At 44.7% G+C, this 13,704-nt stretch overlaps 1 protein-coding gene across 1 annotated transcript in view; it reads right to left on the bottom strand.

The window, feature by feature from the left end:
• LOC145348241 (cilia- and flagella-associated protein 45-like) overlaps positions 1–13,704 on the bottom strand; it is a 112,914-nt gene that overhangs the window by 96,628 nt on the left and 2,582 nt on the right. Inside the window, exons 3-4 of the mRNA XM_080196442.1 lie at positions 3,906–4,045; positions 3,540–3,684 (exon numbers count right to left, since the gene is read on the bottom strand). Coding sequence (XP_080052568.1) covers positions 3,540–3,684; positions 3,906–4,045 — 285 coding nt within the window. The remainder of the gene's footprint in view (positions 1–3,539; positions 3,685–3,905; positions 4,046–13,704) is intronic.

Raw genomic sequence — 13,704 nt, forward strand, 5'->3', positions numbered from 1 at the left:
AAATGTGACTGAACACATTGACGAAGGAGGTACAGTGGACGTGGTGTACATGGACTTCAGCAAGGCGTTTGATAAGGTCCCCCATGCAAGACTTCTTGCAAAGGTGAGAGGGCATGGGATCCAAGGGCCTTTGGCCTTGTGGATCAAGAACTGGCTTGCCTGCAGAAGGCAGAGAGTGGTTGTGGATGGGTCTTTTTCTGAATGGAGGTCAGTCACCAGTGGAGTGCCCCAGGGATCTGTTCTAGGACCCTTGCTGTTTGTCATTTTCATAAATGACCTGGATGAGGAAGAGGAGGGATGGGTAAGTAAGTTCGCTGATGACACGAAGGTCGGTGGTGTTGTGGATGGTCTGGAAGGATGTCAAAAGTTGCAGCAGGACATAAATAGGATGCAGGACTGGGCGGAGAAGTGGCAGATGGACTTCAACACGGATAAATGTGTAGTCGTCCATTTTGGCAGAACCAACGGGATGAACGAGTACACTATCAAGGGCAGGAGTCTTAGTAGTGTTAAAGAGCAGAAGGATCTTGGGGTCCGGGTCCACAGGACTCTTAAATCGGCCTCGCAGGTGGAGGATGTGGTCAAGAAGGCGTATGGTGTACTGGCCTTCATTAATCGAGGGATTGAGTTTAGGAATCGGGAGGTAATGCTGCAACTTTATAAGACCCTTGTCAGGCCTCATTTGGAGTACTGTGCGCAGTTCTGGTCGCCTCACTATAGGAAGGACGTAGAAGCTATTGAAAGGGTACAGAGGAGATTTACAAGGATGTTGCCTGGACTGGGAGGCATGCCTTATGAAGTTAGGTTGAGGGAGCTGGGACTCTTTTCCCTGGAGAGACGAAGTTTGAGAGGCGACCTGATAGAAGTTTATAAAATGTTGAGAGGAATAGATAGGGTGGATTCTCAGAGGCTATTTCCCCGGGTTGAAATGGTCGCTACGAGAGGACACAGATTTAAGGTGCGGGGAGGCAAGTACAGAAGTGATGTTAGGGGTAAGTTTTTCACTCAGAGGGTGGTGAGTGAATGGAATCGGCTGCCGTCAGTGGTGGTGGAGGCGAACTCGCTGGGGTCTTTTAAAAGGCTTCTGGATGAGTATATGGGGTTTAATGGGATTGGGGGTTATAGATAGGTCTATAGATTGGTAGGTGTTGATGTGATCGGCGCAACTCGTGGGCCGAAGGGCCTGTTTGTGCTGTAGTGTTCTATGTTCTATGTTCTATGTTCTAACTGCCCAAAACAAAAGACAAAGCGGAAAAGAACTCCCAGGGAGTTCATACTCTAGCAGGCCAACCTCATTAGCTTGACTAAAGTCATCACAGGGAAGTAGAGAGAAAACAGGGAACTATAGATCAGGGAGCCTAAAGTTGGTACTGAAGAATTTGCTAGTATTTATTATCAAGGATTTCATAACTCGACATTTGGAAGACAAAATCAGCATGGATTTATAAATATAAAATAATGCTTGGCAAATCTGTTGGAATTCTTTGAGGATCTGCAGGTGGCACAGTGGTGCAGCTGTTAGCACTGCTGTCTCACGGATCCAGGGACCTGGGTTCAATTCCTGGCTTGGAGTTTGCACATTCTTCCCATATCTGCGTGTGTTTCCCCTGGGTGCTCCAGTTTCCTCCTACAGTCCAAAGATGAATGAGTTAGGTTGACTGGCCATTCTAAATTGCCCCATAGTGTCCCAGAATGCGTAGGTTAGAGTGATTAGTGGGGTAAATGTGTCAGGTTACAGGGATAGGGCCTGAGTGGAATTGTTGTCGGTGCAGAAGTGGTGGGCTGAATGGTCTCCTTTTGCACTGTAGGGTTTCTATGATTCTATGTAATGAGTAGAGTTGACTGAGGAGAACTAGTGGGTGTGGTTTATTTAGACTTTCAGAAGGCTTTCGACAAGAACATAAGAACATAAGAAATAGGAGCAGGAGTAGGCCATCCAGCCCTTAATAATCCATTCAATAAGATCAAGGTCTCACATAACAGACTACTATGTAAAGTTAAAACACATGGGATTGCAGATAATGTCTTGAGATGGATAGAAAGCTGGTTAGTAGATATGAAGCAAAGTGTTGGCAAAAATGGGTCTTTTTCTGATTGATAGTCAGTGACTAGTGGAGTTCCACAGGGATCATTGTTAGGACCCCAACTGTTCAATTACATATTAATGATTTGGAAGAGGGAATTGAATCTATTAGCTCCAAATTTGCAGATGATACAAACTTGGGTGGAAGAGTGAGTTGTGAGGGAGATGCAGAGGTACTTCAGCTTGATTTGGACAGTCTGAGTGTGTGAGCACCTGCCTGGCAGATGAAGTATAATGTGGATAAATGTGAGGTTATCCACTTTGGTAGCAATGATAGGAAGACAGATTGTTACTTGAATTGATGTAAATTGAGAGAAATGAATACTCAGCAAGACCCTGGTGTCCTCGTGCATTAGTTACTGAAAGTAAGCGTGCAGGTACAGCAGGCAGTAAAGAAGGCAAATGGTATGTTGGCCTTCTATGCAAGAAGATATGAATATAGGAATAGGGATGTTTTATTCCAATTGTAGAGGGTGTTGGTGATGCCACACCTGGAGAATTGTGTGCAGTTGTGGCCTCCTTATCTGAGGAAGGGTGTCCTTACTATAGAGGGAGTACAGCGATGTTTACCAGGCTGATTCCTGGGATGGCAGGTCTGTCATATGAGGAGAGACTAGTTCGGTTAGGATTATATCCATTGGACTTTAGAAGAGTGAGAGCGGATCACACAGAAACTTGTAAAATTCTAACAGGGTTAGACAGGGAAGATTCAGAAAGAATGTCTCCAATGGTGGGGGAGTCCAGAACTAGGGGTCATAGTTTGAGGATAAATGGTAAACCTTTTAGAAGTGAGGTAAAGAAAAATTTCTTCACCCAGGGGGTGCTGAATGTGTAGAATTGGCTACCACAGTAAGTAGTCGAGGCCAAAACTTTGTGTGATTTCAAGAAGAAATTAGATATTGGGGCTAAAAGGATCAAGGTTCTGGGGGAAGCAGGGTCAGGATACTGAAGTTGACAATCAGCCTTGGTCAAAATGAATAGTGAAGCAGGTTCTAAGGGTTGAATGACCCACTCATGCTCCTAGTTTCCTAGTAGTTGGACAGAATACATACTTACATGCATCACTAACTGTTGATAATATTCCACTTATAAACTCTGATAAATTTAGAAAGATACAAACATAAATTGCTTTTTATACTGAATTCAAAGAATAAATTGACTTATTATTACCTGATTTCAGTTCTTCTCAAGTTAAAATACAGAATTTTGTATTTTAACAACACTCTATCAATCGGCAAGCACAAAGTAGGTAGGACCTGGGAGGGGTGAGGAAATTGGCAGCAGGGGTAGGGTTACTGGCATGAAAAGAAGCTGTTGGGATCATGGCAGAAAAGAGGTTCATGCATCAATCAGCAAACAACGAGTCACCAGGGCAATTGATCCCCAAGTGATCATTGTCGGCAAGGATGCATTTATCCCCAGGAGGACATTGACCAGATACGCAACATTGACCTACCGCAGCCTGCATTCTCTCTGCATTTTTCGCCAAACGATTGACTTCACGCTCTTCTTCACTGAGCACATGGGAAGCCTGTTTGATCCGTTCAAACTCATCAGTGCTCATGATCAGAGTCTTGCCTGAGGGATCCTCTGTGGGAATACTGAGGAAGAGAAAGAAAGTAAGTGAATGATTAAGACAGAGCAAGAAATTATAGTGTGGGGGAGATGAAGTCAGACATTGAATGAAAGACAGATAGAGAAAGAGATAATGTGTGTGATGAGAGAGACAAAGCAGGATATGGAAAGACAGAAAGAGACTGTCTCTCACACCCTACCCTTACCCTCACTAGGTTTCCGTGTGCACTGAGTGAAGATCACTTACAGCAGATCTCGGATGGTATCCTTAGTAATGAGTCTGATGCTCTTCTTGGGCTTGCTTTTGTCAGTGGTGGGATACAGCAATTTCCCGAGGGCTTCATCTGAACATGGATCCAATTCTGCATCAACCTGGGTGGCAGATTTCTGAAAGATCATGAGAGTGGACATTAATATATCATCTGTTGCTGCTCCTCACGCCACAGAATACTGTCACAGAGGGTCGATTTTGAAGTTATGGGTTGGATTTTAGGCAATACTCTGTGGAAGGTTGAAATCGCTGTCAGGATCTAATTACAGGATTCCCAACCCCATTCCTGGGGTTCTCAATTTTCAGCATTGCTTTTTATAAAGTTTATTTATTAGTTGCAAGTAAGGCTTACATTACCACTGCAATGAAGTTACTGTGAAATTCCCCGAGTCGCCACAATCGGTGCCAGTATGTCTTTCAGATTGTGGGGGGAAACGGAAGGAAACTCACACAGACACAGGGAGAATGGGCAAACTCCACGCAGACAATGACCCAAGCCAGGAATTGAACACGGGCGCTGATGTTGTGAAGCACTAATCACTGTGCCACAGTGCCACCCGAATTTTAAAGGTGTGGGCCAAATCAGTTCATAAGCCCCTATTCTGCACTCCCTAGCATGTCCTCTTTTGGTGCAATTTTAATGGAGTCAAGTCAGTTTTACAAACAGTCTGAATTCATGGCAACTTAAAAGGTGTTGTGAACCATAGTCTGCGTAAAGGAACGGTAATAAACATTGGTGATTTTAAATCTACATAGACTGGATTAATCGAATTGGCAAGAGTGGAGAGTTCATTGAATGAATCAGAGATTGTTTCTTGGAGCATTATGTTATAGAACCAACCAGAGAGAAAACTATTCTGGATTCTGTATTGTAATGAACAGGAGTTAATTAATGACCTCATTGTTAAGGATCCACGGGGGAAAAGTAATCACAGTAAGAAGAGTTCAAAATTCAGTTTCTCACCCTCAAAAAACTGAATTCTTTGAAGATGTAATGAATAGAGTTGACAAAGGGGAGCCAGTCGATGTGGTATATTTGAACTTTCAGAAAGCATTTGATAAAGTCCCGCAAAAGAGATTATCGTGCAAGATTAAAGAGTGTGGGTTTGGGGGAAATGTATTGAGATGGATACAAAACTGGTTGGCAGAGAGGAAATAAAGAGTAGGAATTAATGGGTGTTTTTCAAATTGGCAGGCAGTAACTAGTGGGATGCTACAGGGATCGGTAGTAGGACTCCAGCAATTCACAATATATATCAATGATTTGGGTGAGGGGACATCTCAAAGTTTGTAGATGATACCAAGTTGCGTGGGAGGGTGAACTGTAACAAGGATGCAGTGATTATTCAGCATGTTGTGTGAGTGGGCAAATCAATGGCAGATGCAGTATAATTTGGATAAATGTGAGATGATTCACTTTGGAAGTAAAAACAAGAAGGCAGATTATTACCTGAATGGCTGTAAACTGAGAGAGGGGATGTGCAGCAGGACTTGGATGTCCTTGTGCACCAGTCACTGAAGGCAAGCGTGCAGGTGCAGCAGGCAGTAAAGAAGGCAAATGTTATGTTGCTCTTCATTGCGAGAGGTTTCAAGTACAGGAGCAGGGATGTGTTCTTGAATTATGATGTGGAGATGCCAGCATTGGACTGGGGTAAATACAGTAAGAAGTCTCACAATACAAGGTTAAAGTCCAACAGGTTTATTTGGTAGCAAAAGCCACTAGCTTTCGAACCGCTGCTCCATCAGGTGAGTGGGATTTCAGTTCACAAACAGGACATATAAAGACACAAACTCAATTTACAAAATAATGGTTGCAAATAAGCAAGTCTTGCTTATATGCGAGTCTTAAGTATATGTGCTGTGTACCACCAAGTACACGGTATATACACTTGTAACTTGGCCAACGTTGTCTACCTGATACGCTACAGGAAAGGATGTCCTGGGGCATGGTACATTGGGGAGACCATGCAAACGCTACGACAATGGATGAATGAACACCACTCGACAATCACCAGGCAAGACTGTTTTCTTCCTGTTAGAACCATAGAACCATAGAACATTATAGCACACAAACAGGTCTTTTGGCCCTTCTTGTCTGTGCCAAATCATTTTCTGCCTAGTACCACTGACCTGCACCTGGACCATATCCCTCCACACCCCTCTCATCCATGTACCTGTCCAAGTTTTTCTTAAATGTTAAAAGTGAGCCCACATTTACCACTTCATCTGGCAGCTCATTCCACACTCCCACCACTCTCTGTGTGAAGAATCCCCCCTAATATTCCCTTTAAACTTTTCCCCCTTTGCCTTTAACCCATGCCCTCTTGTTTTTTGCACAAGGACCCCCAGGTCCCTCTGCACCGTAGCATGCTGCAGCTTTTTGCCCTTTAAATAGTAATCCCTCCTACTATTATTTCTGCCAAAGTGGATAACCTCACACTTGCTAACATTGTACTCCATCTGTAGTGTAGTGTCCATGTAGTGGACAGTAAGGAAGGTTTTCAAAGTTTTTTTCTCCCCTAGCCTCAGTGGAAAAAGCCTGCTTGCATTCATTCTATCTATACCCATCATGATTTTTTACACCTCTATCAAACCTCTCCTCATTCTTCTATGCTCCAGGGAATAAAGTCTTAACCTATTCAACTCAGTTTCTCAAGTCCCGGCAACATCTTTGTAAACCTCCTCTGCACTGTTTCAACTTTATTAATATCCTTCCAGTAATTAGGTACCAAAACTGCACACAATACACTAAATTCGGCCTCACCAATGTCTTATACAACCTCATGATAACATTCCAACTCTTACACTCAATACTTTGATTTCTAAAGGCCAATGTTCCAAAAGCACTCTTTACGACCCTATCTACCTGTGATATCACTTTTAGGGAATTATGTATCTGTACTCCCAAATCCTTCTATTCTACTACATTCTTCAGTGTCCTACCACTTAACTTGTAAATTCTACCTTGGTTTGTTCTTTCCAAAGTGCAATACCTCACACTTGTCTACATTAAATTCCATCTGCCATTTTCCAGCCCATTTTTCTAGCCGGTCCAAATCCCTCTGCAAACTTTGAAAACCTTCCTTACTGTCCACTACATGGACACTATACTACAGATGGAGTACAATGTTAGCAAGTGTGAGGTTATCCACTTTGGCAGAAATAATAGTAGGAGGGATTACTATTTAAAGGGCGAAAAGCTGCAGCATGCTACGGTGCAGAGGGACCTGGGGGTCCTTGTGCATGAGTCGCTAAAACCCAGTCTGCAGGTGCAGCAGGTGATCAAGAAGGCGAATGGGATGCTGGCCTTTATAGCGAGGGGGATAGAATATAAAAGCAGGGAGGTCTTGCTGCAACCGTACAGGGCACTGGTGAGGCCGCAGCTGGAATACTGTGTGCAGTTTTGGTCGTCGCACTTACACAAGGATATATTGGCCTTGGAGGGAGTGCAGAGGAGGTTCACTAGGCTGACACCGGAGATGAGGGGGTTAGCCTATGAAGAGAGACTAAATAGACTGGGTCTGTACTCATTGGAGTTTAGAAGGATGAGGGGGGGATCTTATAGAGACTTATTAGATAATGAAAGGGATGGATTGGGTAGAGGTAGAGAGATTCTTCCCGCTCAGAAAGGATAGCAGGACTAGAGGGCACAGCCTCAAGATAAGGGGGGGGCGGTTTAGAACGGAGTTGAGGAGGAACTTCTTCACTCAAAGGGTGGTGAATCTCTGGAATTCTCTGCCCGTTGAAGTTGTGGAGGCTACCTCGCTAAATATATTTAAGTCACGGGTAGATAGGTTTTTGACAGACAAGGGAATTAAGGGTTATGGGGAGAAAGCGGGAAAGTGGAACTGATCCACTTCAAATCAGCCATGATCTTATTGAATGGCGGGGCAGGCTTGAAGGGCTAGATGGCCTACTCCTGCTCCTATTTCTTAAGTTCTTATTTTCTTACACCTCCAATCTTTGTATCATCAGCAAATTTGCTGATCCAATTTACCACACTTTCATTCAGATCATTGATATAGATGAGAAACAACAATGGAACCAGCACTGATCCCTGCGGTACACCACTAGTCACAGGCCTCCACTTAGAGAAGCAATCCTCCACTACCACTCGCTGGCTTCTTCCATTGATGTGGAGATGCCGGTGTTGGACTGGGGTAAACACAGTAAGAAGTCTGACAACACCAGGTTTAAGTCCAACCAATTTATTTGATAGTAAATTCACAAACTTTCAAGGTTAACCTCTTCGTTAGGTGATTCACGAAGCGGTTAAACTCGAAAGCTTGTGAGTTTACTATCAAATAAATCAGTTGGACTTAAACCTGGTGTTGTCAAACTTCTTACTGTGTTCTTCCATTGAGCCAATGTCTAATCGAATTTACTACCTCTCCATGTACAACTAGCTACTGAATCTTCCTAACCTCCCATGTGGGACCTTGTCAAAGGCCTTAATGAAGTCCATGTAGACAACATCCACCACCTTCCCTTCATCTACTTTCCTGGTAACCTCCTTGAAAAACTCTAATAGATTGGTTAAACATGACCTACCACACACAAAGCCAAGTTGACTCTCCCTAATAAGTCCCTGTCCATCCAAATATTTGTAGATCCTATCTCTTAGTACTCCTTCCAATAATTTACCTACTACTGATGTCAAGCTTACTGGCCTATAATTTCCAGGATTACTTTTTGAGTCTTTTTTAAACAACGGAACTTACGCAAGGATATTTTGGCCTTGGAGGGAGTGCAGAGGAGGTTTACTAGGCTGATATCGGAGTTGAGGGGGTTGAGCTATGAGGAGAGGCTGAATAAACTAGGCTTGTACTCGTTAGAGTTTAGAAGAATGAGGGGAGATCTCATTGAGACGTATAAGATGATGAATGGGATGGATAGGATAGAGGTGGAGAGACTCTTCCCACTCAGAAAGGACAGTAGGGCTAGGGGGCACAGCCTCAAGATAAAGGGGGGGCGGTTTAGAACGGAGTTGAGGAGGAACTTCTTCGCTCAAAGGGTGGTGAATCCCTGGAATTCTCTGCCCGTTGAAGTGGCGGAGGCTGCCTCGCTAAATATTTTTAAGACGCGGGTTGATGGGATTTTGATAAGCGAGAGAATTAAGGGTTATGGGGAGAAAGCGGGAAAGTGGAACTGAGCCACGACAGATCAGCCATGATCTTATTGAATGGCGGGGCAGGCTCGAAGGGCTAGATGGCCTACTCCTGCTCCTATTTCTTATGTTCTTATGAGCTATTCTCCAATCACCTGGCACCTCACCCATGGACACTGACATTTTAAATGTACCTGCCAGGGACCCTGCAATTTCAACACTAGTCTCTTCAAGGTCCGAGGGAATACCCTGTCTGGTCCTGGGGATTTATCTACTCTGATTTGCCTCAAGACAACAAGCACCTCCTCCCCTTTAATCTGTATAGGTTCCACAACCTCCCTACTTGTTTGCCTTATTTCCATAGACTCCATGACAGTTTCCTTAGTAAATACGATGCAAAAAACCCATTTAATATCTCCCCCATTTCTTTTGGTTCCATACAAAGCCGACCACTCTGATCTTCAAGGGGACCAATTTTATCCCTTACTATCCTTTTGCTCTTTATATATCTGTAGAAGCTCTTAGGCCACTGATCTTTGGGTAAGTGTTCTCCAAGGTGGCTTTCACGACACACAATGGTGTAGAGTCACTGAGCAGGGACTGCTAGCCAAGTTCCGCACACGTCAGGACAGCCTCAGCTAGGATTTTGGGTTCATGTTACACTATCTGTAACCCCCATGATTTGCCTGGGCTTGCAAAATCTCACTAACTGTCCCGGCTGGAGACAATACACATCTTTTTAACCTGTGCTTAACCCTCTCTCCACTCACATTGTCTGTACTTTTATGACTTGATTACTTGTAAAGGCTCGCATTCCAACTATTATTTTGTAATTTGAGTTTGTATCTTTATATGCCCTGTTTGTGAACAGAACTTCTACTTACCTGATGAAGGAGCTGTGCTTCAAAAACTACTGGCTTTTGCTACCAAATAAACCTGTTGGATTTTAACCTGGTATTAGAACGTAGTAAAAAGTCTGACAACACCAGGTTTTAGTCCAACTGATTTATTTGATAGCAAACTCACAAGCTTTCGAGGGGACTCCCTCTTCATCAGGTGAATGGAGAGTTCTGGCCTCGGACAGAGCATATAAAGCACAGACAGTTTAGAGATTACTGATTAGAATGCGAATCTTTACACCTAACCTGCTGTTCAAGTCCTAAAGTGGCTGACAATGTGTGTGGAAGGAGCACTGATCACAGTTTAAAGAGATGTGTATTGTCTCCAGACAGCACAGTGAGTGAGGTTTTGCAAACCCAGGCAAGTCATGGGGGTTACAGATAGTGCAACATGAACCCAAGATCCCTGTTTACTGTGTTTACCCCAGTCCAATGCCAGCACATCCACGTCATGATTAGAACATAGAACATAGAACAGTACAGCACAGTACACGCCCTTCGGCCCTCAATGTTGTGCCGAGCTATGTCCACACCAAAGATCAAGCTATCTTACTCCTTATAATTCTGGTGTGCCCCATGTGCCTATCCAATAACTGCTTGAAAGTTCCTAAAGATCCTTCTGTAGACTCTCCCCACCCTCCGCACAATTTGCCTTTCCACCAATTTTGGTGTCATCAGCAAATTTTGACACCATACACTCGGTTCCCTCCTCCAGATCATCTATATAAATGGTAAATAGCTGAGGCCCCAGCACCGACCCCTCGGGCACTCCACTAGTCACCAACCGCCAATCCGAATAGCACCCATTGACCCCCACTCTCTGCCTCCTATTTGACAACCAATCCTCTATCCACGCTAACACCCTACCCCCAACTCCATGCCCCCTGACCTTCTGCAATAACCTCTTGTGAGGTACCTTGTCAAACGCCTTCTGAAAATCAAGAAAGACCACATCCACCAGCTCTCCTCTATCCACTGCCCTAGACACATCCTCATAGAACTCCAGTAAATTTGTCAGACACGACTTCCCTTTAACGAAACCGTGCTGCGTCTGCTCTATCAAGCAGTTTCCCTCAAGATGCCTCGCTATTTCCTCCTTGATGACGGATTCTAACATTTTACCTACAACAGACGTTAAACTAACCGGCCTATAATTCCCCGCCTTTTGCCTGGCACCCTTCTTAAACAACGGCGTAACATTAGCCGCTTTCCAATCTTCCGGCACTTCCCCGGAATCCAGCGACGTTTGGAAAATAACCACCAAGGCATCCACTATCACCTCCGCCATTTCTTTCAGGACCCTCGGATGCATTCCATCCGGTCCTGGGGACTTGTCCACAATCAGCCCCTCCAGTCTGTCAAGCACCACCTCTCTAGTAACAGTAATGTCATCGAGACCCTCCAGTCCTACCACCTTTCCATCTCTAACATCCGGCAAATTATTCACGTCCTCCTCCGTGAAGACCGAAACAAAAAAGTTATTCAAGACCTCAGCCATATCCCCATCCCCTACCACTAAGTCCCCCTTCTCATCCTCTAAGGGACCAACGTTCACCCTAGCCAGCCTCTTCCTTTTTATAAAAACTCTTGCTGTCCTTTTTTATATTAAGCGCTAGCCCAGCTTCATAGTTTCTCGTACCCTTCTTTATCAACTTCTTTGTCAATCTTTGTTGACATTTAAACCTCTCCCAATCCTCTTCTCGCCCACTACTCTTAGCTACTCTAAACGCCTCCGCTTTTAATTTAACACTTTCCTTCACCTCCTTCGTTATCCATGGCTTATTACCTCTCCTCCTACGGTCCTTGTTGACCATCGGAATAAATTCCTGCTGAGCACCAAGAAAGATCTCCTTAAAGATCCTCCACTGCTCCTCAGCAGACCTACCTTCCAACGCGTTCCCCCAGTCCACATTCGCCAATTCTTCTCTCATCCTACCGTACTCCCCTCTGTTCAAACAAAGGACGCGTGCCCGGGAACCCACTTTCTTCTCCTCCATCTGCACCAGAAACTCCACCATACAATGATCACTCTCCCCAAGAGGATCCTTCACCGCAAGGTCCCTAATTCTACCTGCCTCATTACATAACACCAGATCCAAGATAGCTCGCTCCCTCGTCGGCTCCAACACACACTGTTCCAGGAAACTATCCCGGCAGCATTCCAAGAACTCCTCCTCAAGCCCACCGCGTCCAACATGGGTCGACCAATCAATATGCAGATTGAAATCCCCCATAACTACGGCTGTCCCATTCCTGCATGCCGCACTTATTTGCGCGTTAACAGCCCGCCCCACCTCCAGATCATTATTCGGGGGCCTATAGACGACACCCACCAGCGTCTTCCTCCCTTTGCTGTTCCTAATCTCTACCCACAACGATTCCACGTTCTGCTCCTTGGCTCCAATATCATCCCTTGCTACCACCCCGATGTTATCCTTAATCAGCAGAGCTACGCCCCCCCACTTTTTCCTCCCGCCTATCCTTCCTAAACACTTGATACCCCTGGACATTCAGCTCCCAGTCCCTGTCACCCTGCAGCCACGTCTCTGTAATGGCCACCGGATCATATCCATTTGTGTCGATCTGCACCACCAACTCATCCACTTTATTCCTAATGCTTCGCGCATTCAGATAAAGCACCTTCATCCCAGCCTTCACCTGGACCTTATTTGCCGGAACGCCACCAACCATACTCACGCCCCTTACTCCCTCTATTATTTCCTGTAAGATAACTTATTGTTGGTTGAGTGTGTGCCTACTGATGGTATGGGCACAAAGAACTCCAAGTTGTCTTTTTTTTAACTGAGGGTGGGCCCGTATGCTGGTAACATTTGGCTTTGGATTGGTCATGGGGCCATGCTTAGGCCTGGCCCAGACCAAAAGTGGGGAGTGAAGTAGGGAAAATGTGAATGCATTTTGTACCTGAAGGGAAAGAGTTAATGTATTTTGTACCTAGAATATAACCCTTCATTATGACTGATCTCCTTTAGCTTATACTGATCCTGGCATGAATATAAGTTATTTGTTTGTGTCTTACATGCTTTAACTCTCATTTTTATAAAGACAGATAGTTTAATGTGGCTGTTATTTTGTAGACTTTGTAAATCTTACCTATTTGTGTTAGTTGGACATTGTTACACAGATGGTAGTTTACGATACTGGCTTTTGACAGCTGCTGATGGCAGATCACGATACCGGCTTTTAACAGGAAGAGTTCTGCTGGGACAGCCGCGATCGCACAAGTAACTTCAAAGACAGGGATGCCGGTACTGCTGCAGAAAGGTTTTGAATCGTGACCGTGTGTCATGACTGCAGCTGCCAGCTGGACTGTGAATCATGATTAAATCTGGGGCTGCATCACGACCAAGGGTGCAGAGGAGGTTTACCAGGATGTTGCGTGGTATGGAGGGGAGGTCCTATGAGGAGAGACTGAGGGATTTGAGGTTGTTCTCGTTAGAAAGAAGGCGGCTAAGAGGGGACCTTATTGATACATATAAGATGGTTAGAGGTTTAGATAGGGTGGACAGTGATAGCCTTTTTCCTCGGATGGAGAAAGCTAGCACGAGGGGGCATAGCTTTAAATTAAGGGGTGGTAGTTATAGGACGGATGTCAGAGGTAGGTTCTTTACCCAGAGGGTGGTGAGGGATTGGAATGCCCTGCCTGCTGCAGTTGTAAATGCGCCTAGTTTGGGGGCGTTTAAGAGATTCGTGGATAGGTTTATGGATGGAAAGGGATTGGTTTTGGTTAGAGGGTCATCGGCTTTTTAAT

The sequence above is a fragment of the Carcharhinus amblyrhynchos genome, chromosome 9 (assembly GCF_965287045.1).
Source record: "Carcharhinus amblyrhynchos chromosome 9, sCarAmb.v2.hapA, whole genome shotgun sequence".
In the NCBI taxonomy this organism is placed as follows: Eukaryota; Metazoa; Chordata; class Chondrichthyes; order Carcharhiniformes; family Carcharhinidae; genus Carcharhinus; species Carcharhinus amblyrhynchos.